Source organism: Schistosoma haematobium, chromosome ZW (genome assembly GCF_000699445.3).
Source record: "Schistosoma haematobium chromosome ZW, whole genome shotgun sequence".
In the NCBI taxonomy this organism is placed as follows: Eukaryota; Metazoa; Platyhelminthes; class Trematoda; order Strigeidida; family Schistosomatidae; genus Schistosoma; species Schistosoma haematobium.
Window position 1 is genome coordinate 63,413,985 of NC_067195.1, and position 27,345 is coordinate 63,441,329.

Consider the following 27,345-nt stretch of genomic DNA (forward strand, 5'->3'; position numbering starts at 1 on the left):
ACACCAACAATTGTTATGATTCGACTTGATTTATGCAGTAATTAGTTAGTGATACGTTGTAAGCTTCTGATAAAATCACCTGAGTTGATGTGAATAATATATTTAACTAAAACAAATCTTGATTGAGATCATGAACTGATTGATGTTAGACCACCATTGAAAACCTGAAAGCATTGGATGGCCATTTCGCCTAAAGTAAGAAATTTTGTTAAAACAACGAATGTTGGGTAATAAATATCTCGAAAGTTTTAACGGACAGATATATTGTTTCTGAAGTTAGAATTAAGAGATGCAAGTAACTATTTTAACTAAAGGCTACAATACTAAATATTAGACAAATTCCTATCTGTTCTGTTAGAAGCAACAGTTTCTAGAAACTTTAACTTAATTCACTCTTATTTCAAAAAGATGACTGTCAACGTGAATATCCTATGAAAAAAATTAATTTCAGTGGTAATCATAACTAGAGCTATCGAGTGAAGATAAAAACACCTAGTTAGTATTAAGTTAGCCACTAATTATTGATGATTAATCAATTTTAATGTGGATGATAACAAGTCAAACAGTTAAATCAACAGATAAAGTAATCTTGTGAGTTGAACAGTCTACAAAACAGTAAACAGAAGGGTAATAATATCAGCCAACCTCCTACAATCACTTACAACCACAGATTAAAATACTGCTTAATCTGGTTAAATAACTTTTGTGGACTAGTCTATTCACAACATTGGATCTATCGATCTATACAAATCAGTCAACATGATATTTCTCACTATGTAGTGACCGATTTATACTTTTTATTCAGTGTTCTATTCTTATTTCTAGTCTATTAACTCAAAAATAACCTGGAACTGCAAAATTGATCATAAGTTTAGATAATGAATTCTCTTTATATTTTAAACATCGTTTGCTAGAAACAGAAAACGAGTCTAAAACTTAGATTCATAACTGAGAGAATAGAAGGTAGAGCGGTAACTTGGTGGCTTAGGTATTCGATTTTCACATTATGGATTAACCTTAGTGTTGTTAAACTACAAATTCGACGATCTACACAAGCTCTCTGGATCACTAGAAATAACATTATCCCTATACTATTTATCGTTAAGAATAATAAAATGATTTTCTTGAAGGAAACTTATCAAGTGCAGATTTGTATGTTCGGCATTGATTCACACTATAAGCTAGAGGAACAATGATACTAACCAGGCAGAAATAAGTAAAAATATAGAACGTAATGTATGGAATAGAAACTCTAGGATCTATTAAAAACGTACCCTGTTGGTTAAGAATGAACCAGAGCTTGAAGTATTGAGAACACTATGAACCCATGTGAATGTATTTGATTTTACTTACTAAAAAATTGCACAATTATTGCCAAAGCATCCATCACTTCGTACAAACACTACACAAGGTCTGTAAACAGAATTACATGATACGGGGTTTGAACCTGCGACTCAGTTGGCTGGAAGTTGAACACTTTTACCGCAAAATCAACGTCACACTTATTCCCATTAATCAAGTCAACAAAGTATAAAATCAAAAGACTTACATTACATTCTGCTGTCAAGAATTTCGACTTCCCTTTATAAGCTTTATCTAATTCAGAAAGCGGTAATTTTAGAAATGAATGGCCAAGTAACGGTCCACGAGATGATGATGCTATTGTTGATGGTGGAAATGCACATGTACAGTGGTCATTGTTAAAACCTTCCTAAAATAAAGGCAGAGAAAAGTTCTACTTTAAATTCGAAACAAATTGTATAATGGTTTCCTCGTCTAAAATCCAGTACTAGTCTATCAGACGCTTGTAAAATCAGCAATTAATTTCATAAGTTTGATAAAAACATGAAGTCATACAACCTGATAAGCTTCCAGTGTTATACACTTTGCAGAATGCATAGATTTGTTTAACTATTAATCTAGAGGTTCTCACCAAATAAGCTATATCTCTCCATACAACTGAAGTCAAAAAGTTATTTGACAGCGTTTTCTAAACTAAATCTACTTCAGCCAGTAGTAATTAATATACTGGGTATAACTCAAGAATGGTAAAACGTATTATAATATTTTATGGGTTAAAATAAAGCTTACAATAAGAGGAATATGAATATGCATAGTCTAGTTACTTAATAATTATACAATAGAAATATACGTTTAGTATTGGTCCATAAACGGATCCCAAAAGTTACCATTCATTATTCTTGTCGGGACATAGCAGTATACTAATATGGGATTTTGAAGGTAAAGTATGTTGGGATGAGCACGAACCTACTGGAGATGGATTTATGTTCCGATGCTGTTTGCTGGTCTACAAAATCTATTTGAACTAGTTCATTTTTTATTCGTTCTAATTAACTTAGAAATTATATTCATGATTAGACCACAAGTTACAGTATCTGAAGGGTTGTAGCAGTTTCTAAAAGAGCAGTTATAAAATGGTATCAACGTTATAGGGGAATCAACTCAGAAAGACCACTACGAAGCTATGTGGAGTCATATTACGTATTTCTTAAGACCGTTCAAAGATCTCGAAGATAGGCTACTATAAATCCATCCTTCAAACAAGCTTATCAATAACATAAAATTGATATATCTTAAGTAAAGTCTCTCTTTTTGAATGTAGCATTGATGGAAAGTTAAAGTCAGTTGGTGATGATCCATGATACGAGGATATATATATATATATATATATATATATATATATATATATATATATATATATATATATATACCATTGTTACGAAGAGTCTTTTTAAATAATATTAAAATGGATAATTAATGGAAAATGAAATGTTGATAATTACTAGATGCATGAAATCCAAATGATACAAAAAACCTACCTTAGAACTGGATACACAATTAGATGACCCTTCTTCATGTAGTACGAAGTATGTGTTGAACCATAGTTGACATATTTTCTACGAATTATGAATAATAGTAATAAATAATGTACAATTACGAAGCATCAATTGGTACATATGCATAGCACAGTGTTAAAACATACTAAGTAGACATCAAAATATTTATACCTAAAACACATTGAATGCGATATATATAACGTTATAGAGTACAGACTATGACAATGTTATTCTACGCAGAAGAAAGACATAATCAATTAAATCACTCAACTCAGATTAAAACATTGCTGAGATATTAGACGACTGCGTGAATCATAGCTGTAATTCTTGCAGACTAGTGCTTTTATTCAATTTGTATAGAGGGTTTATAGAGATTGTTACATTATGTAGTTTGCGTCACGGACTGACTTCAGTTAGACAACCAGGAAACAATAGACCGCTGTTTTGTCCTAGTATGGGACTTTCCAGTAATGCAGATTTACGACCAGGCCAGGGGTCATACGCTAGACCTTCAGGTCCTGCAGAGAGGGGTTCAACTTAAGACCATTGAATTCGTAATCAATCGTTTATATTTCTAAACTCAATCAACTTTAATCTACTGAAATAAAATTTAATTACAGTGTATTTTTATTACACTATCGGTACTCCCTTTATTTAGTATGCTTCGGTTAGTAGTACCACATAAGAAATACGTGTGATCATCATTATAAGAATAACTTTGTGTCTAAAACACTGATAATCCAACGGATAAACATATTTTCTGTTATATTCCAATGAGTAGAAAAATTGTATTTCTGACGTTTCGTGACTCCATGTAAGCCACTTCTTCAAAGTGAATAAGTGTCCAAAATAAATAAACACAAATTCAAATAGTACAATTGTACGAAACGTCAGAAACACAAATTTTCTACACATTAGGATATAACAAAAAATATTTTTTTATTAACTTTCTACCCAATGCTCAATTTATTTGAAATTATCAAGTCCGACCTTGGCATTGATACCGATAAGTCAAATAGCTGTAAATAATAATCGTCATTACTTTTAGTAATGATAAGATAAGATATGGAATAAGGCTACATTATTAAATAATTGTATTTAGGATTTTATATATCATTTGCTAACTTCGTCTTCCGATTGGATGCCCAGTTAGAGGAAGGCTACAGAGAATATACGAGAGTTAATAGTTAATAGTCGGACTATATAATACAACTGCTCCTATAATAAACGACCCAATTATGCGCGCCTCAATACAGTTCAAGAATCTGTTCGATTGAAAATAGAACACCATCATCCCTAAATTTTCATTTTTCCATAGCGTTTGCTTCTTATAAACTATGTTTTACGTTTAGATCCCCATTACTCCCATTATTATTTTCCATCTTGTCGTAATTATCTTTCTGTTTCCTCTCCTCGTGCTAATGTAACGTATAACAGATTCGACAGGTAAGTGTTCGCTTTAAGTACTACTAAACTGACGATGACTGTCCAGAAGTATGCCCATCAAAAATTTAAATAAAAATGAAAAAAAAGTAATGAAACTTGTTGAAATAAGGCACGTAGAAACGCTAATAAAAGTGGTTATACATTTGTATATTTGATAATGACCTACACAAAATGATCACATGATTTAATATATGGAAATATTTAAGAAGAATGTAAACACATAAAAATTAGAATGATACTCATTGAAGAAACGTCAATAAAAATCAGTAAATTGTGTTCATGAATAAATGTGTATCTATGTAACATTGATAAGGTATGTAAAATATCAACACCAGTAAATTGAAATTAAGAACTAATGGATTAGTTACAAAATAGGATTCGATAAGAGCAAAAATAAAACGGTATAATTATTTTCATATTTATCTTTTTTGTAAAAATCTATTTACAATCTAGTTGATAATGGTCACCGTATCGATATTGGTTGATGTAGCGGTAAGTTAGGAAAACATTAAGGAACATGGTATGAGTTTATGCAATCGTTGCTGCTGGACTGAACCTTGTAGGTAGATGTATATCACCTGGTTCGGTTTGCACGATTATCGTATCTAATGGTTAGAGACATTGGATGACATGACTCAAAAGCAATAGGAATGGTGCAGATGAATTAAATCTTTCTCTTTACTTACACTTTCCGTTCTAAATTTATATTATTATTTTATTTCATGAAGTCAATTTTTCTTCTTGAATTTGATAAGTCTGCTAATTGAACGCTCGAATCAGTTTCCTAAATGCTTCTTATTACCCCAGGCTAAATCTATACGGGAAATTGGACATAAGAAAAGGTGCGAAATGTGAAAAGAACACTTTACTCCAAGGTTAGTTTATGTACATAAAATCGAAGGTATTTGTGGTGGCCTTGAGTTCCTAGAAGTTTCTGGAACTACACTAAGTATAGTAGCGGTGTGGTGTGTGCTACAGATGTCGACAGATATAAGTAGTATCATCGATTGAAAGTGAAATACCTGGAGGTAGAAGCTTAAGGAGACCAAAGAAAAGAGAACGAGAATGATTGCTGTGGAAATGAAGGGACAGTGAAGTCTGATATGATTGACATTTTGCAAATGTAGAATTTATTGTATGGTTCTCAGATTTTACTAAGATGTTCTGTAATTTTGTGCTCAAATCAGTAAAGTCTGAGACAATTGATCGATATTTTGCAGAAGAAACAGTCAAGTTTGATACTATTGATTGGCATTTTGCAAATGTAGAATTTACTGTATGGTTGTCAGATTTTACTAAGATATTCTGTAATTTTTGTGTCCAAATACATTCGGTTGTCCCCACTCACTACAGCAGGATAGGTAATTATCCAATTAGAAATCCGACAAAAGACTCTTCACTTTCTAGATGTTTTTAAGAAACCTCTATTCAACAACGATTGGACAAAATGTCTCATGGCCCCCGTGTACTTTTTCGAGGAATACTTTGAATCTTCCCAACAGAATTATAATACCTAAAACTAATATTTTCTGATACTGTTACTACTTCTACTGTCCCGAGATTACGTTTCGTTGTGTTTATAGTGTGGTAGCTCAAGCCAATGCACGTGTATACTAGATTCTACGTTGTGTATGACTGACTGGCTACTGGACACCATGTCGAAGCATATCTGAATATCGAAATTTATTTATAAGATTTCATTGAAATTATCTCTTACAAACATCAGAAGCAATAGGAATACATATAATTAAACCTAATGCTTGTGTAAAGAGAAAGCTTACCAAGCCTACTAATTTATAGTGGTATTATAAATTTACTTATATAAACGCTTCTTAGATTTCAAATTTATCTAACTTTTATTCCGATTCTTACGTAACTAGTACCAATAATCAACCGATTAACTAATTTTGTTTTATCAGTGTGGGGTTGTAGATGTTGTTAAGTTTTTGATTGAGATCATGAATCCACGAATGTTAAACCACAATTGAAAACCTAGAAGAACTGGACGGCCGTTTCGTCCTAGTATGAAACTCCTCAGTATTGCGCATCCACGATCCCGCATGCGGGAGTCGGAGCCAGGACTTTTGTTCTCTTACGCGAGCGCTCAACCTCTAGATCACTGAGCTGGCTGGCATTTATTCGTATGAATATCTAGCTACAACCAATCCACGAAATTGAGCGATCATTTTCCATTGTCTGAGGTAGATACCTATCTCTACCTGACACGATTAGCCCCACTGGTCACGGATTCTTACTAGAACTCTGAGAATTACCTCACGAACTTTTTGGTTGACATCATGAATCGATGAATGTTGGACCACCATCGAAAACCTGACTAGTGGAGCTAATCCGTGTCAGGTAGAGACAGGTATCTCACAAAGTAAACGAAGCTTCAAAGTCAAAGTTTACTAGAACTCATCGATTTATGCTTAACAACATTTTCAACTGAACAACAAAATCTACAAACAAACGAAAGGAACACTGATGGGATCACCAATATCAAGACTTATCGCAGAAGCAATGATACATAGACTGGAAACCTCGATCTTACCAGTGATCAAGGCGAAAATGAGGATTCGTTATGTGGACAACACATTCATCACCGTCAAAAAGGATGAGCTGGAAGACACCCACAATCTGATCAACAACGTCTTCGATGAAAACAAGTTCACAATGGAACAGGAATCGAACAATAAACTACCATTCTTGGATGTATTATTCACCAGAAGCGACACAAGAAAACTGGAAACTCAAGTATATCGGAAGCCCACCCACACAGATCATATTCCCAATTACAGTAGCAACAACCCAAGAGCTCACGAAATCAACTGCGTCCAAGAGGGCGAGGACACACTGCAACACACAGCACAAAAAAGTGAAGAAAAATACCTGAAGACCATCTTTCAAAAGAACGACTACCCAACCAACTTAATTAAAAAATATCAGCCAAACGCAGCATCAGAAACCAAGTCACGTACAGAAACTAACAAATGGATCACCTTACCATATATAAAAGGCATATCAGAAACTACAATGAGATTGTCGAAGCCTTTCGTAATAGGCGTAGTACACAAAACAACAAAATCAATACAATCAATCCTACGCAAACCAAAGGACGAAATGACAAAAGAAGAAAAACCGAACATCATCTACAAAATAAATTGTGCCAACTGCGAAAAACACTATATAGGACAAAGCTGATACCCTCTTCATCTTCGCCTACATGGACATCAATTAGCAGTCAAACATCGTGATATATCCTCACTTATATCAATGCATATGGACAACTGTGGACACACATTCGATTGGAGAAATGTTGAGATCTTGGATAGAGGCAATTTCAAAAACACTAGAGAATTTTAGAAGCTTGGCACTCAGGTCAATCGGCAATCAACAAGCACATTGAAATCGATCGAATTTATCAACCAATCAGAAAAATTATGGACAAACATAGGACCAAAAATCAAACCAATCGGAGATACAACCAAAATAAAGAAGTAAACAATGACAGATTTAAGGTCAACAATAACCCATCAACATCGAGGTCTACAGGACAAGCTGTGAGCCATATGTGGAGAAGTTCAAACACTTCAGTTCTACCTGAAGTTTGTGCTGATGATGTCGTCCAGAAGAACGATGAAAGCTCCACGACTAAACCATCCAGCCCAGAGAACAAAACTCCATCAAAATCATCCACCTGAGCTACAAATCTTCTCTACCATTTTGATATCAGTTAAATTAGAAGCCTACGTCAATGATCTGGTCTCGTGAGTAACCGTCACACGACTACATTGTACCACCAAAATGGTACCAATCGATCAGCACATCTCATTTATTAATTTAATATTCCACAAAAACTTCTTGTTAACAAAATTATTAAAATTTCAATTTATAATAGACTTTTTATTAGAGTTCCGATAAATTTATTTTAAAAACTAGTTGTTGCTAGTAAATACATGATACATAGACATTTTTTCCTGCAAAGAATGAATTAACAAATATACCGCTCTAATTTTGGAATGCGCTTATCTCCCTCTAAATGCAAGTTGTTGCTTCAGAACTGGTCTGCGTCAACACCTGAACTAAGGATAGGGAGTGAAGTAGTCGAACGCGTTGACAACTTCACTTGTCTTGGAAGTCTGATCAGCCCCAATGGGTTGGTGTCTGACGGAATCTCAGCACGGATTCGAAAAGCTCGTTTGGCTTTTGCCAACTTACGTCACCTATTTCAAAGGAGAGATATCCGTCTATCAATAAAAGGACGAGTATACTGTGCAGCAATTCGTTCTGTCCTACTTTACGACAGCGAAACATGACCATTAAGAGTAGAACACACTCGTAAGCTACTAGTATTTGATCACAGATGCCTTGGAAATATTGCTGGCGTCTGCTGGGATCACTGGGTAAGTAATAGTGAGGTTAGACGTGCAGGGTATTAGGGAATGATGGTAAATCAGTTGATGAGGTTGTGAATCTTCATCGACTGAGATGGTTGGGCCACGTGTTACGTATGCCTGAACACCGATTACCACGACGTGCAATGCTAACCGGTGTTGGAGATGATTGGAAGAAAGTTAAGAGGGCGGCCAAACCAAAACGTCGCATCAGTCCCTGAAGTCACTAACTTCTGGTCTGAGCCATGTTGGTAGATGCAGACTACTTGGTTGGGGTCTGCGTGACTGTCGTAACCAATGGTTGGAGACTGTGGGTGACATGGCTCAGAATCGATCACAATGGCGTAGGTGTATACACTCTTTGTCTTCCCTTAAACTGTGAGACTGAAATTACTTTATGCCTTTCTTTCTACGAACTAATCCTCTTTCCCTCTCTGTACTATATCCTTATACACAATCTTTCTTTTATATATTACTACCATTGAAGCAACTACTTCTATGAATTCGGTGTTTATCTTGTTGTGTTAATGAGGTGTGGCAACTTCGACCGATGCATATATGTGCCTGATCCTACGTTATAGATGACTGATTGACTGAATTTTAAGAAGTAATTATTAAAAAAAAATTACTGCTTCGAAAATTACTCTTCATTGAATTCTGTAACATTCAATATGTATTTTCTTTTCATTTTTAAGCAACCTTTATGGATTTATTTTCTGTAATAAGATACAATTTCAAATTAATACAAAGCTTTGAATAATTCACCACCCACTACTTAGAAACATTATCAATTTCAAATAGTCATATACACTGTTACATGTGGTTTACATCAAATGAAACATTTAGTTTAACATAAAAGATAAAATGAATAAAAATTTTCATCATTTTCTGATAGGAAATAGATTTATTCTTATTTTATTGATTTATTTTGTGGTTTAAAATGAATTTTTTTACAATATAAAATAGATATCATACAGATGTATTTTATTACATAACAAGATATTCAAATATGGAAAGTAAAAAATAACGTGTCAATTTATCCATAATATTATGATTGATCTTGTTTCATATAATTCACTAATAGACATTACGAGTAACTCAGTTAATAAGGATTGGTAAAGTCCCTAAACTTTCTACTAGAATGAAACGAAAAATTTTCGAACTTGCTCATATGTCAACTAAGACTGATCAAATTTCAGTTAAAAATATAAACAAAACGATAATCCAAACCATTTTAAATTGAATAATGAGGCTAGTTGATTGTGATTGGTTGGTAAAATGATGTTTTGTTTTGTCCAGTTAGTTTTTATTCCAATGACCTTGAATAAAACTAGTACAAAATGAGTATTCTTTTGAATCGTATAACCCATTACTTCATAGTGTCAATGAAGTGTCTGGGTAGATCCTGATTACTTGCTATATATGCATAGATTGTGATCATCTGACTTCATATCGGGTTATAAATTGTATGCCAAATTATAAAAATTCCTTGCAGAAAAAAAATAAATTCTACCAATAAACTTTTTCCATGTGACTTTTACGAATGGAAAAATAAATGTCAAGGTAACTTACTTTATTTAACATATGGTGTCTAGCATAGAATTTAACTCGAACATCTCCAAATAACAGAATATCTTGTTTCGGTTTTATAAGAACTTCATTTTGATGTATCGGTTCTGAAGATAATGTTGCACAATTTTGTCCAAACACATGAGATGAATCAAATGTATACAATTGTAGATCTAACAATAGGCCTGAGAAGTAGAATAAAAAACGACAAAGTAAACAAAAGGACAAAAGAAAACAGTACGAGTGATTAAAATGTATCATTCTTGAGAGATGTTCAATATAAATCAATCAAAGCGAAGGTAAATAATGTCCACTTGTTCCGCTTAAAATACAGTTTTTGACAATCGACATAATTAATATGAACTATTTTTACAAAAGATAACTTTATGAAGTAACAGAAAGTATCATGTATTTGTTAAAGTATGCATGATATTGAGTTATAATAGCTAATATTTTTAACTGAAAACAAAATATGATGCCATTTCGTTTCAAACAATTTTGAAGTCAAAAAGTCAACTATTAACAAACCTTTAATATCAAGTCTTTTTTCAAGTACATAGTGATAACGTCTCGCCAAATCACTGAAGAATTAATAACAAGTGTAGAGCTAATAGACTGATTATGGCCAACATGTGTTAGTGAACGATGAGCATTTTGTTAAAAATAACTATGGAGCTGATATAACGTCAAAAAAGCTGGGAGGCATAACTACAGTAACCAGTGCTGCATAAAAAGATTTTTCCATGAACAAGTTTACCTACGACATATACATTATATCTATGATATATACAGACCGGATGCCAACTCATTTCACTGGGAAACAACGATGAATACATGGTAAAAGAGATAAGTATTGTAAGTACTCCACCTGGAGCCCTTTCGGGGTTTTCGCCAATTCAAAACCGGGAAAGAGGACAGTTGGCAACCACATCCTGTAGAAAAAAACCTTGCTAAAAAACGCCAGCCAGAATGTTCGAAAAATGTGGGAGACTGGGAGGACCAATCACATAGCTACGGAAATGAGGAGGCACAACCTGGTGGTGCTCGGAATCACTGAAACATATTGAACCCAAGCTGGACAGAAAAAACTAGATTCGAGAGAGATGCTGCTGTTATCTGGTTATTAAGAAGGAAATCCTTACCACACACAAGGAGTTGCACTAATGATGTTCAAAGAGGCACGAAAAGCATTTATAGGATAGGAATCTCATAGATCCAGAATCACCAAAGCATTCCTCAAAATGTAGAGATCACAATGAATGTTATCCAGTTCTCTGCGTCTACCAACGACAGCAACGAAAACGATAAAGATTGGTTTAATAAGAGGCTGCAGTTGACAGTAGAGAAGTGCTCAGGAAAGGACCTGACAATCTCTATGGAAGACCCGAACGCCAAAGTCGGAATGAACAAAACCGAGTATGAAGATACCAAGGGATGATATCGATTGGGAGAAAAGAACGAGAATGGTGGGAGATTTGCAAATGTATGTGCCCTAAACAAAATAGCTACAGGAGGCACTTTATTCTCCTAAACGCATACATAAGCTACATGAGTCTCACCGGATCACGTATAGCAGGAGTTGCTTTACTCCAAGAGGCACCAGGATAAATAGTGGATCTCTACACGTGCCCTGGGTAAGATTGGAGAAAGAACAAAAAGGCAGAAGTGAATGACAGCTGGACTAGATCAGAGAAAGACAAGGCAAAAGCCGAATGCACAGAAGCAAACAAGCAAGTGAAGAAGAGCATTATAGCTGACAAGCAGAAATACGTGGAAGACCGAGCAAAGACAGCGGGACACGCCACAACAGAAGGAATTATGAGATGACTATATGACTCAACGAAAAAACTAGCAGGGAAATATGGTTAACCAGAGAGACCGGTCAAGGACAAAGAACGCAAGCCAATCACAGATTCAAGAACAGAGGCACAGATGGACAGAACACTTTGAGGAACTCTTGAATAGACCAGCTCCATCGAATTCACCAGACATTGAAACAACACACATAGACCTTCCTATGACTGTTAATTCATCAATGATCGAAGAAATCAGGATGGACTTCAGATAAATCGGGAGTGGGGAAGCAGTAGGACCTGAGAATATACCATGTGAAGCATTGAAGTCGCACGTAGCAGCAACTGCAGATATGCTCCACGTTCTATTCATGAAGATTTGAAAGGAAGAACAAGTGTCGATAGACTGGAAAAAGGATGCCTCATCAAAATACCAAAGAAAGGATATCTGAGCAAATATGAAAACCACAGAGGCATCACAGCATTATCAGTACCAGGAAACATTTTCCACCGAATGTTGCTGAACTGGACGAACGATTCAGTAGACGCACAGCTTCCAGATCAACAGACCGGATTCCGTACGGTTCGGTGGTGCGCAGACTAAGTCGTGGCACTACGAATCATCGTTGAACAATGAATTCAATGGGACTCGTCACTATACCACATTTACTCTCCACATTTTGCTTTCTTCTAATGGTCGACTGGATTATGAAGACCTCAACATCCAAAAAAGCACGGAATACAGTGGGGAGCTTTAAAGTAACTAGACGATTTGGACTTTGCAGATTACATAGCCCTTCTATCCCATACACACCAATAAATGCAGATCAAGACAACCAGTGTAACAGAAGCCTTTGTATCGGTAGGCCTCAACATACACAAAGGAAAAACCAAGATCCTCAACTGTAACACGGAGGACACCAACCCAGTAACACTTGATGGAGAAACTATGGAAGAGGTGGAAACATTCACCCACCAAACTGGGCAGTACCATGGATCCGATGCAGACGCAAAGACAAGGATTGGCAAAGCAAGGACAACATTCCTACAATTGAAGAATATATGGAACTCAAAATAACTGTCAACCAATATCATAGTCAGAATCTTCAATACGAACGTCAAGACAGTTCTACTGTACAGAGCTGAAACTTGGAGAACTACCACAATCATCATCAAAGAAATACAAGTATTCATAAACAATTGTCTACGTAAGACACTCAGTGTCCGTTGACCTGATACCATCAGCAACAGCCTACTGTGGGAAAGGACAAAACAGCTTCCAGCTGAAGAGGAAATTAGGAAGAGACGTTGGAGGTGGATAGGACATACATTGTGGAAATCATCGAACTGCATTACGAAGCAAGCCCTAACTTGGAATCCTGAAGGGAAGCGGAAAAGAGGAAGGCCAAAGAACATACTGTGTCGAGAATTGGAGGCAGACATGCAAAGGATGAATAGCAACTGGGAAGGATTATCTAGGACAGAGTTTGATGGAGAATGCTGGTGGGCGGTCTATGCTCTACCACGAGAGGTAACAGGTAGTAAGCTTGGCAATTAATTTATAAGGCTAGCTCATATTATTCCGTACATCACCTTACCCCATGCAATACTGGATAAGAGAGTAACAATTAAATAAGTTTCTGACATTCTATTATTTTCCGTTGTACCAACTAATTCTCTCTCTCTCTTTATACATATATTACTATCTGAATGCAACATGAATACTACAGTTCGTGTTTCAAATAAAAACGAGACTGTGTGAGTTCAATTATCAACTCGAATTAAGTACTACAAAGCACCTTCCAAAGTTTGGTGAAATAACTGGTTTTAAGAAATTAGTGATAGACAAAAATACTTAATGGTTCAATGTTTCAGGTAAACTTAATACCCCGCTGCACTATCTCCTGAAAGATTTAATCAGTAAAGAAATTTAGCATATCCAATACAAATGACTATCTTGTTCAGAAATCAGCTGGTTTTAAACTATGTTAACCTGGATAGTAGATTATGGATACATTTATTAAACTGTGACTACGTTCGAGACGAATATTTACTGGGAACTGTGGTCTGTGGAATCATTTAAGTGGGGCAGAAGATAACTCTAAGATAGCTAGTGTTCATCACAGATTTATATGTGTATTGCTTTAGGATTGTGGAGTGCACGTAGACAAGTTTCGAACTAAAACATTTTCTTCTTGGTAAACATCCCATGTCTGCTAAGATGGTTTTAAAGCGGTGGATCCGCTTTCACTCTACTTTTGTGAGGGAAAGCCCCTGAGACGAGGTGGTGGGCAGAACTTCCGTCGATGAGTCTATGAATGTGCGGCTGTGGAAGCGTTTCTCAAAAAAGAGAGTGAATTCCCCTGCCTTCAACGGAATTTGAACTAGCTTTTAAACAATAATATCCCCATATACAGCGACCAATTAAACATTTCAATGTAATAATACTACAGCGTCAAGTCATAATGGACGTTAAAAACGACCTTGTGGTTTTGAAAAGCATGTCTGACTACTGAGGAATTTGTAAAAATCAGGATGTAACGAAACCCGTTCATTCATAGTGGTTTTAAAAAGGGTAATAACTATTCGACGTTTATTAGTTTCCTGATCTTATTATCGGAGAAAACTCGATACAGAATACGAATAGATCTCCTTTTTGGAGCCTTTTCATGATCAGTATAACTTTCTAGAAAATTGTTGATCGCCTACGAAATCTTTATTTTTAAATTCGCTAGAGTTGTCGGGATAAATTTATGATACAACTATATGGAGAATTTATGCATACGAAACATATTTATTTAACATCTCTACGTTACCAGGTCTCCCAGTTTACTTCAGAGCTGACAAGGTATAAAAGATATTGGGAATAAGAACCCACTGATTTACCTATTACATGAAACCTCCGTCGCCGATGCCATGCACTCGATGTGTTTTCCCTTTCACACTATCATTACATATTTATGCTGATAAAATCTTTCCTTACCAACCATGAGTTTTATAAACAAGTATATCAAGATATTTCGTACAAAGCTTTTTATATGAAGATAAAAATCATTTACTTTTAAATTTCCTGCTGAAACCCCAACATTACTTTCTGAATTGGCATTAGTTCAGCTCTAGGGTATAGTTACACTTGTAATTCAGAACGAAGAAAATTTTATAGTTTTTTCAGTGTGAAAATGATTAAGCTATAAAGTCATATGAATAAATTCTACATCAACAAGCTATCTATGCTGGAGGGCAGAAGGGATATAATTATATACAGTATATTATGTTGGTTTGAATAATTTTTTTTTGCTGGTCAGCGGCCTATGCTCCATTGGGAGTAACAGGCGTAAGTAAGTAAGTAAGATATTATGTTGGTGTTTGCAAAACAGAGCAGTTAAAAATATTTTATAAATTGTAAAAATTATTATACAAGAATAGAAAAGCAAGTTACATAGGAAAAAAACCTTCGACATTATTGGTGGTTAAATGGTTTAGTAATTATAGTAAACACATAAGGAAAACTACACTGCAACTTAGACTGCTTCGTACTCTCAGTTTCCTAATCTAAGAACAAAATGTGGCACAATGGACTGGTGGTTTGATCACCTACATTTTAATCATAAAGGCCTCTGGTTCGAAACGCCCTCCTGTACCTACTTCAGTTTGAGCACCCGGGTAGTATTATTAATAACCATGTAAATGGGTTGTGGTTTAAAGCCGAGTGTACAAGTATGTGCTTGATTATCGAGTTATAATCAAAACTGATAAGTAATCGTCGATGTTATGTATTATGTACACATACAACACGTCAGAAATCAGGATGGAAGGCTACACAATTTACTGTTTGTTTTCGATCAGTAGCCACTAGAACTTCAATATTTATTACATAAGAGAGGTAAGCATACGGGTATGATGCACTGCCTATATGGAGAAATGTTACGAGTTTAAGTAATGGCAAAAAAGTTGAAGTGACTGAAATAATTAATCTATGGAGAGAAAAAAAATACACTACCTGGTAAATACTGTAATCCACAAACACGTACAGCTGTTAAGAAAATAGGGATTCTATGATACTCTAGATTATTTTTTAGGAATAAATCATAATAATGTACATAACGCCGTTGACTAGGTATTGTTACACCTTTACCATTGTCAGTTCGTTGTTCACCATAGAATTTCAGTGCTTCCTCTGCATTCATAACATCATGTAGTCGAAGAAGGCATGCACAGACCATAACACCAGTTCTCCCCTATCAAGATATTGTGATAAAAATTTAATATAAAAAACACTATTCAATTATAGATAAATGGCATTATTAATAGCAATATGTAATAGCTTACAACATTTTGTGGAGGTTTTATTCTTTTTGTTTGGTCCAAGCTTTTTCAAGGAAAAGCTTGGACCAGATTGCCAGGCGAAACGTTGGAATTACTTCAAATTCTTTCGCTGAGATTTTACAAATACATTTTTCCTTTTTAATGTCTCACATTAACTCGGCGCCCAAATATTGTGAAACTATTCGTTCAAATTTAGACGGAAGTTCTTATTTAAGTAATAAGTTCTGTTTGTAAGATTCTAAAAAAGACTATATACACCATAAACATGATAGACCAAAATATTTACAAATTTAAAAATAGTTATAAAGTACACCTCGTGTGCAGGAGTAAACAGCCAGCAATTTAACTGTCAATCATAAACTGGAACAACAAACCACCTAATTTCCAGTTTATATATTCAACAAATGAAATAAAACAAACTGCAACCAATGTGTAGATTAAAAATATGACCATAATTATTCAATAATAGACAAAAGGTTATGCTTAATAAATAAAATTTAATTAATCTAACCGACTTACAGAGTACGGATTTATGTATACACTGAGCCATACTTTGTGTGTGAAGGCTATTGATAGTATTTAATTGTCTAAATCAAAGTATACAAAGCTCAATAAAAACTACATATTTTGATCAATGTTGAGACTGTTCCACTAGACGCTGAGTCCAGTGCTTCTAGTGGTTAGGCGTTCGCCGGATGATACAAAGGTCATGGGTTATATCCTTCGTGGTGAGATGGTGGATGAGCACTGCTGGAGAGCTCAATACTAGGACGGAACAGTTGTTCAGTGGTCCTTAGTTTTCGGTGGTACCCCAAATACGATCAGTGTGTGGCGAATAATATCCACACATTACAGAGTTGCTTGATAAAAGTTATACTTCCCATTTTCTGCATAGTAAAGTGAATTTGAACTTGTAACCCCTTGAAAATAACATTTGTATAAACACTTCCCAAAACTGATATGAATAAAATATATGATGAATTTGTTTGATAATATCACAGTTCAAACAAAATTTGATACATACCAAATATATAAATAAACCTAGGTGATTTACCTTTCCAGCTTTACAGTTAATTGCAACGACATTTTTAGGATCTTGACTAAGAAATTCATTTACATCTTCACACAAAGCAATGATTTGTTCAAACTGAGGAGCGTTATGGTCAGAAAACGGGTATTTTGCGACTGGACCATCAAATCGACAAACGTTAAAATCTCTTTCATCACATCTATACAATTATGTAAGAAAAGAAATGTAAATAATAAATTAATTTCACTTCAGAAAATGTTACAAAATAGCCACATATGGACATTTCGAAAATTTAGTAGAATACTTTAATTTATGAACCTTAATGCTAGAATGTATGTCATTAATGGGATCAATAATTTTTAACACTAAAATATAGAGAAGAAATTTGTTGGTGGGTCACCGTAATACTCAACGATAATGATCTTAGGGATAACTTTTAAAAGTGTAGCTGTTCATTTATATAAAATAAAACGAAAATTAAGTCCTACATATATAAACATACTGACTAACGTGACTAAAAAACGCAGAAAAATTGATATATATATATATATATATATGACTAAACAGAAATTCAGCCAGTTATTCATAAAAAACATAGGATCTAGCATACCTCACAAAAAAACACCAAGAAAAAACTACTAACATGAGGTAAAGAAAAGTACGAAACACTAAAAACCAAGACTTAGATAAGAAAAGGAATGAATAGATCTGAATGACTGAAACCGATTGTGGACAATCTAGAAATAAGATAAAGAAACGCTATTGCTAAACAAATATCTCCCCAACTTTAGCCAGAAATTGTGATAGGCATTCAACGAGTAGTACCTCTGATGATACTGATCATGTAACGTGTTATAACATACTGCTAAGAAAAAATTCACAACCAACAGAGTACTTCCACATATGCAAAAATGTCGAGACTCAAAAACTGAAGATCAAGACGGTGTTGAAACTCACAAGCTCGTTTTTAAACAAATTTGTGGTTTAAAAGATTTAATGAATCTGATTCCACAAAGTAATATGGTTTATTTGATTTCACCTACTAATTAAGAAGTCAGATGAACAAATCAAAATAGCCAGTTAGGATAAAAAGATTCACGGAGAAACGAAGTATGGATCCCGAAAAACTTTTTCAGTCCATAACACTTAATAAATCGGCACATTCATATACTCAAGTATGAGGAAGCTACCTATCAATATACACATAATCCTTGCACAAATTGTCGAACATTACAACTTTTGCTTCACGTTTCCTTAGGTTAAACGTGCCTCGAAAATGTCCCGATTCTCAATAGATTCTGTAATAGGAAATACGGTAAGAAGTGAAAATATTTCACCATGAAACATAAATGAAGAGCTAACCAATAAAAATAAGAAAACGAACGTTAAGACTACTAAGAAGCAAGAGCTAATGAGCAACTATTCTTCTTGGTACTGATTTTTCAACAACCCATCTCCTTATTTCTCTTTCATATCCTCATTTCCAAACACCCAATTCTTATTGAGAAATCCCATGTTAAACTTTAAATCGTATGAACGTAGCGAATGTTAATCATTATGATCTAGAAAATTGGTTAAACTTATAGTGGGATGAGAAAAACAGCATGATATTTATTCATTCTCAATAATTCATCCGAAATAATGTAACTCGATAATAAGGACAATGTTCAAATTATTCAAGTTCCTGAAACTATCAACGTGAATATAAGAGGCTACATTAATATAGAGATTTTATCATGAGAAATATTTTTATCCTCTGTTTATATACACGGTAACAGGTTAAACCAATAACAAAGGGGATGAACACTTAAAATTAAATAGTCATTCAGTCATGCACGACCGAGATCCTAGATAATATGTGCATCTTTTCAATTTGACACACCACATTAACACAGAGATGAGGCAATAAGGACAAATACGAGAGTAGAGGCACTAGTATTATTAGCAGTGGAAGAGAAGACATAGACGATATGACTCGAGGAAGAATGAGTTCATGATATATATATATCATAATTTTTGAACTGAAGATCTAAGGGAAGACAAGGAGTGAACTTCTTCCGAATAACTCAAAAATGATGAGTACTGTATTTATAAAACAACGCAAAAACGCGGTTGACAGATAAAAAAATGAACTCGCTTTTAAACATGACTAATGAGTGGCCTAAGTATAGTTAGCCCTGATAAAGTAACTCCGGCTATCAGCCTTTTAAATTTACTGTAAACTTGTTAAGAGTTGTTTACTGAGTCATAGGTTAAATTACAATCCAATTGTTTTAGTATGAACAATCCAAAAGTTTTATACTGCAGATTTTACTCATAATAAATAACATATGCATGGTCATTAATAAACTGACTCGATATTTAAGAAAAGTACGTTTTAACAGAAATCAACTTACAGGTGATAGATTTTGTAGTGGTTCGCATGTCGTGTTTGTAGAAAGCGTACAACATCATCAATATGATTACGATAAACACCCTCAAGTTTAACAGCAGGGAATCCCATTGCAATAATTCTGCTGGAGATATAACTCAGATCTAAATCAAACCCATCTTGTTGAAAACGCTTCTTATGACGACTAACAAGACCTTTAAGAGTTTTTGGCATAGTTTATGTTACCGAGAAGAGATGGTAGACGTATCTCCTCTAATTCCTGTGAAGAGAAATCCGAGAGCAGTTAACTTGTCGTCAACACTACAGTAGGCTCTTTAAAGGAAGAATATTTATTAAGGGACATTTTGTGTGGACATAACTGGAACCGTAAACTTTGTCTAAAATGTAAAAAGTAAATTTAACGTGAACTATGAAGCACATTATAAAAGACAAGTGACAATCTGCGCATTTGTACATCTTAATTGATACAAAAAGCTAGTTTTCCTAGTTCTCTGCGTTGAAATTGGAGTTTAATTAATCTGAAGGTTTGTAACAGTCGTCGGTAGATATTGAGAATATGAGATATTTGAACAAATACAGCAAGATTGAAAACATACGGCTTATGGACCTCAGTCAGTCAGTCAGCTACAACGTAGGACCAGGCACATATATGCATCGGTCCAAGTTGCCATACCTCATTAACACAACAAGATGGACACCGAATTCATAAAAGTAATTCAGAGGTGGTAATATATAAAAGAAAGATTGCAATAAGGATATAGTACAGTAAGAAGAAATTATTTCGTAGAAAGAAAGATATGGAGCGACTTTAATCTCTTAGTTTAAGGGAAGACAGAGAGTGTATACACCTACGCCATTGTGATCGATTCTGAGCCATGTCACCCACAGTCTCCAACCATTGGTTACGACAGTCACGCAGACCCCAACCAAGTAGTCTGCATCTACCAACATGGCTCAGACTAGAAGTTAGTGACTTCAGGGACTGATGCGACGTTTTGGTTTGGCCGCCCTCTTAACTTTCTTCCAATCATCTCCAACACCGGTTAGCATTGCACGTCGTGGTAATCGGTGTTCAGGCATACGTAACACGTGGCCCAACCATCTCAGTCGATGAAGATTCACAACCTCATCAACTGATTTACCATCATTCCCTAATACCCTGCACGTCTAACCTCACTATTACTTACCCAGTGATCCCAGCAGACGCCAGCAATATTTCCAAGGCATCTGTGATCAAATACTAGTAGCTTACGAGTGTGTTCTACTCTTAATGGTCATGTTTCGCTGTCGTAAAGTAGGACAGAACGAATTGCTGCACAGTATACTCGTCCTTTTATTGATAGACGGATATCTCTCCTTTGAAATAGGTGACGTAAGTTGGCAAAGGTGAAACGAGCTTTTCGAATCCGTGCTGAGATTCCGTCAGACACCAACCCATTGGGGCTGATCAGACTTCCAAGACAAGTGAAGTTGTCAACGCGTTCGACTACTTCACTCCCTATCCTTAGTTCAGGTGTTGACGCAGACCAGTTCTGAAGCAACAACTTGCATTTAGAGGGAGAGAAGCGCATTCCAAACATACTAGCATTGTTGCTTAGTGCCACCAAAAGACTGCATTTTATCAGCGTCTTCACCAAACAGGAGTGTCATCTGCGTATTCTAAGTCGATAAGTGGACCTCCTGGAAGGAGATCAATACCCGAGAATTTAGTAGACGAGAATGTTATTTCCATCAATAGGTCTATGGTGAAGTTAAACAAAAATGGAGAAAGTAGACAGCCTTGACGGGCACCACTTGAGGTTGCAAAAGCAGATGACAGTTCGCCATAAGCTCTGACTCGTCTGGTAGTTATCGAGTAAAGAGTCTTCACAAGGTTTATGTACTTCTGAGATACGCCTTTCGATGACAGACACTGACACAGAATCTCGCGGTCTACCAAGTCAAATGCTGCTTTTAAGTCAAGAAAGACCACCATTGTCGGACGCCGATAAGTGTGCCTATATTCTAGAACCTGACGAACGGTGAATATGTGGTCGATGCAGCCACGACCAGGTCTGAAGCCAGCTTGATTCTCTCGTGTTTGCAGTTCACGAGTCTTAGTTAAGCGTCTAATAATTATCGAGGCTAGTATTTTAGATACTATATTAGTTAAACTAATCCCCCTGTGGTTGTCACAGGATGATTTTAACCCTCTCTTATATATTGGGATGATGAGTGATTGTAACCAGTCAGATGGGATAACGTCTAACTCCCAGATCTTGGCTAAAACATTAGTCAACCTAGTCGCTAAAATTAGACCACCATCCTTAAAGACCTCTGGAGCCAATCCATCTGGACCAGCTGCCCTTCCTCGTTTCAGACTAACTACAGCCTTTTGAACTTCAGCTAGAGTTGGGGAACCTACTTCAATGTTCCATTCACACTGTCTGGGAATGGAGGGTAGTTGTAGAGTAGCTGAAGGTCCGCTGAACTGTTCTCTGAAATGTTCCGCCCATCGTTCTAAACGTCTGGACTGAGAGCAGATGAGGGTGTCGTCTTTTTCCGGAATAGTCTGACTTACACTTGACTTATTAATTCCAGTTTCTTTTATTAGTCTGTAGAGCTGTCTTGTGTTCCCTATAGCCGCCGCCTTTTCCATCTCTTGCTTTCGTTGCCCACCACTGTTCACGGTCGTTCCTTAGACTTTTGGTTAACCTAGATCTGATTTGTTGTCGCTCTTCATCGTGTTCAGAGCCTGATGGGATGAGTTTACGAGGATCCATCAGTGCAGTAGACGTTGAGGAAATCCATTGGTTCTTTGTAACCATGTGGTTTAAATCACTGATAGATGTCACCGCTGTTTCCATAGCTGTTTGTATAGCTTTCCAAGCAACACCTGGGTCAGCCTCGTTTTCAGAACTACCTAAGTGTGACCTCAGTTGTTCCTGGAACCTACTTTTGGTTTTCTCGCCACTCAATTCAGTTCTAATAGGTCTTTTTAGTGTGGCTTTTTTGCGTCCAGTGGGGCGCAAGCCGATGCGTGCCCGTATTGGAGCATGATCACAGTCGAAACATGAACTCAAAAACGATCGACGGTCTTCTGTCGAACCTCTCCAACGATGACTGATGGCAATATGGTCTATTTGAGTCCATCGTTGGCTTGGTGTAGGGGGTCGCCATGTTAGACGATGTCTCCCCTTATGCTTCAAATTTGTATTTCTTAAAAATAAACGATTGTCTGAGCACAGTTGCAGCAGACGACCACCATTATCTGTTCGTTGTGCCGGAATACTAAAATACCCACCTAAATGCCTTTCTGTTTGGTTTAAACTACCTATCTGGGCGTTAAAGTCACCTGCTACGAGTACTATGTTTGAACGTTTAGCTTTTTGAAGAAGTTCAGATAGCTTACTGTAAAATTCATCTTTCACTTCATCTGAGCTGCCGTCGGTGGGAGCGTAGGCAGAAACGACAAAAAGGTAACGACGTGTGTCCCTATCCTTCCGAGTTCTTACGGAGCCGTTTAGCCGAACAGCACATAAACGACTGTTAACGGGGATCCACTCTAATAGTGCTTGTTCAGCCCTCATGCTTAGTGCTATCCCTACTCCTGCCAGTCCACGAGAGCTGGCCGTCGGGTCACCAGATACATGGAGGGTGTATCTCGTTGGCTCTCCGTTTTGCTGAGGTGAGTTCAAGTGAATGACTACACTGGGATCCTGTGTGCGTGTTTCAGAGACACAGAATACATCAATGGTACGAGATTCTAGGGTTTTAGCCAAGGAGGCCTGTTGACCGATTTGACGTAGGGTGCGTACGTTGAAGGCTCCAATGTGTAGTTTGGAGTGAGGTTTCAGTAGACCTGGGACAGTGTTTTGAGCACTAGAATCGTTGGCTATGGTGACACTTGAAAGGGAAGCCGAAAAAGAAAGTTTAGAGGTGAAAGTCGATGTAGGAGGAATAATAGGAAGTGATGACGGAGGTTGATTATGGATACAGTGATCTTGAGTGCTGTTAGAGGTATGAGGGCGGTTATCACTTCCCGGTTACCCACATCGTGGAAGGGCTCTTCTGGAGGTGCCTGAAAAGGAAATTGGATTACAGGTGGTCTTAGTGACCTGGGAGCGTGACCGCAGTGCCCAAGGGACAACTGCTTGAGGTCGGTCACAAACGACCTTTTTATGAGTAAACTTTGTGTTAGCTCCGTACTTGTTGAGAACTTACCGCCGGAGACGGATATCCGTGGGATAAGGCAGGTGTGCGTCTTTAGGGTCGACCCTTTCTAGCCCCACCCCTCCCTGTGGGAAGGCAGCGTCGCTGTCATGCTGGTTGTCTGAAGGAAACACCTTACTGCTGTCACACCTCTGTACAGTCAGCAGAACGACTTCGCCTTCGGACCTCGGGTTTGTTGCTTTTAGTTTTACCGCTCTTCAACCGACCTGTCTAACATGGTAGGACCTTGAGGAACGGTTGTTCCAGCCAGTATAGCTCGGTTGCTTCATCACGATACGCAAGTCTGACCACCACGTCAAGGTAGCAACAACGGTCGGGGGCTTATGGATCTACTCCAAGAGCAAACAAATAAGTGTAAATATCTTTGAAAAAATTCTAAGAATATTTACAATTATCTTAGACACACGAAAACTTCGGAAGTGAAGATTTTCCAGAGTAAAAATAGACAGTGAGCATGCGCCTATCTATCCATAGATTGATCAGATTTTTCGCAGTAAAGACCTAGAAACATGAACAAATCTGTAATTATGGATAAAAATAAGTTCATATCAAGTTGTTTCGCAAGTACTCCCTCCGACTTTCAGCGTAAATGCCGGACGTTAGACTCCGTCTCAATATGAAAAGCGAGTGTCGATTGTTATTTCAGTATTTAGAGCCCCCAAATGCCCTGGTATGGCCAAGAGTAGGGTGGGCCGGTCCTCCCTCTCGAAATGCTCTCGCACGGCCGCGCGTATACAACCTCTGACAGGGAAGTCCTACTCACTGCCTTCTCGTGGCGCGGCTGCTGTCTACAAAAATGAGAAGACGGAAAGCGAATGTCCGGTGCTTTGACCGGATTCCAAACCAATGGTGCACATGGGCTCCAGTATCCTAAAGGAACAAATGGCGTGTGAACCGATCGTTGGTCACCGGCTACCATGGGACTGCATCTCCTCACGATGATCCACTGCCTTGTGGGTCAGACCTTTAAGTCAAAGGCTCGGGGTGTGGCACCCTGAGAAAACCACCTTCATCTGTTTGGGCACCCGGGCAGTATCAAAGCCCTCACACATATCGAATGAGATTTGTGTAGCGCATATGTATTTGGTGTCTCCCTGTACCAAAATTTGTGCTAAAATAATAATAATAATAAACCTGAGGTTGCCAGTCATGTCACACAAGTTGGCATTTCAGCGAAAAGAGCAGTTCAGAAGTGCAGGTTTTATGACTGCATACGAAAAAAGAATTTTTTTCCTAATAATTAGGCGCACTAACACTTCAATTCTTGTCTTTATGCATCAACAAAAAACAACTTGCCGAGCTGTATGACATCTCGACACAGGTGTATTTTCACGACGTAAGACAAAATACAAAAGCATCATCGGAGAAAACAAGAACATGTACGTACTAATTTGAAGTTATAACTATTCATTGCTGTTTTATAGTTGGTGTTCAGCACCAGGAAACACAACTGCAAGTCATACTTCAGGTCGAAAATTGTTAAACAGATTACGGCAGTTTGGCATTGTTGTAAATTTTTGCGTTCATTAAATTTCAGAATTCACAAGATTATTTCAGTTCGTAATAGTAACACTGCAGTTATATAAACTGTTTGTGATCAATATCCTTGTACCATGATTTTTCTTGTCAGATGTCTTTACCCATATGTCATTTTTTGACGTAGTCGATTGCAGTCGTTATGTGGTTTGTTACGGAAATAAAGGCAAATCTAGATGACCTTTGAGGTTAGGCAAAAGGTGGACAAAAAGGTGTATAATCAGGCGTACAGCGAAAACGTAAGCGAATAGTAAATGATTCGGCGCGTATATTGGTGAGAAGTAGACAAATCAGCGGCATTTTAAACACATACGGACAAAACGGTGGAATTATGCATTGTTTCTCCATGGCAGGCGAAAAAGCGGACAGTCTGTTGCGTTTTTCCATCACTTCTCCTTTATTTTCTAACGTAAAGTACCGTTTATTCCGCCCTTGTTCGCATATATTTCCATTTATCATCTAGGATTCTTTTTATTTTATGAGTATATGCAAATACAATATTGATATACCTACGGGAGTGGTAAAAGATACTTGTCCATGTGTTACGGCAAATATTCGCGAAATAATTAACATGAATAGCTTGAAAAACATTTGTGCACAGAGGTTTTATCATGTATGATGCAGTGCACAGTGGTTTGACAAGATATTTAAACGAAATTAAAAAGACCCACTTTTCTCAATTATCATTTCGCTCCGGCCTTGAATACGTAAAGTCCGCCGTCGCTCAAATTTCAAACATTTCGTGACAAAAATATCGTAAGCTTAGTTTCTTTGTGGTCGAAAGCTATCATTAACCAATTCATTCGGCAGTACTCGTTTTTTCGTTTAACCCCAAAGGTCAAAACATTGGGCTATAATGATGAACGACCAAGAAGTATATCCTCGTAATACTTAGGGAAACTAAATCGACATCAAACCATGTTTCGTAAGATCCACCTGAAAATAAAACAGGTATGGCCTATTGTCGGAGGTTCCAAAGTCTACCAATCTTAACTGCTTAAACGTTCAAACGGATCTTCGAGCTCTTTGATGTTCTTTCCTAAGTGGAATAATGCTTCAAATGTAAAAAAACATTGAGTGATATGGTGATCTGTTGATACGAAGAAGACTATGTGTAGAACGAAAACCCATGAGCTTGTTTGTTCTAATGATTTTACGCTATACAAGGCACAGATGTAAACCGAACAAGAAGGCTCAATTGAGTTTGATTTTTAGTCGAAAAGCTTCTACGGTTGTTCCTCTTTGAACTCGCCTCAAGAGGACGATAATTTTTAATACGGGAGCGTTCTTTTGATTTGGTTTTGAGTAGACACTGATGGCAGTTCCTAATCATTCAAGAGGTAGGCTACCCTAACTTTCTGAAAAAAAACAGGAAAGAATATGTTTCATTGGCTACTGTATACTGATGAGAAGAGATACCTAAACTGCAAATTAAGATGATTCCAAACTTATCTTGTGATGAAGCATGTGAAACTGAATTAATTCGAATGTGCTAGATATTTGAATTTGCCTACATTAAGGAGGAAGAAGGAATGTATATCATTCTTTAAATCTTTTGGTCACCTACAAATAGCAAAGTCTCACAACACTGAACACACAGTAGGCCATTCATTAACAATAAGGAAAGGTTATGCTGTGGTAGATAAATAGCTAAAGTATATAGTTTCGTAAGTCCTTGACATTGACCTTGGCCTTATTTTTTACTGGATATTTAAAATTATGGTCTACTATGATGTTAGTACTGAGCTAATAATAGACACAATCCTAAAATTGTAGATTTGTTATGATA

At 36.6% G+C, this 27,345-nt stretch overlaps 1 protein-coding gene across 2 annotated transcripts in view; it reads right to left on the bottom strand.

Annotated features, from left to right (window-relative positions):
• The window catches only part of MS3_00004121 (uncharacterized protein), a 29,527-nt gene extending 3,257 nt beyond the window's left edge, over nt 1–26,270 (bottom strand). Inside the window, exons 1-7 of one of the 2 annotated variants that reach the window (XM_051212003.1) lie at nt 26,228–26,270; nt 19,813–20,185; nt 17,441–17,615; nt 16,061–16,298; nt 10,271–10,452; nt 2,841–2,918; nt 1,550–1,711 (exon numbers count right to left, since the gene is read on the bottom strand). In XM_051212003.1, coding sequence (XP_051072140.1) covers nt 1,550–1,711; nt 2,841–2,918; nt 10,271–10,452; nt 16,061–16,298; nt 17,441–17,615; nt 19,813–20,021 — 1,044 coding nt within the window. In that variant the 5' untranslated portion in view covers nt 20,022–20,185; nt 26,228–26,270. Of the gene's footprint in view, nt 1–1,549; nt 1,712–2,840; nt 2,919–9,628; nt 17,616–19,812; nt 20,186–25,407; nt 26,024–26,065 lie in introns of those variants that run through there. The other variant, XM_051212004.1, reaches the window with a different exon arrangement.
• Nucleotides 26,271–27,345: the final 1,075 nt, after the last annotated feature.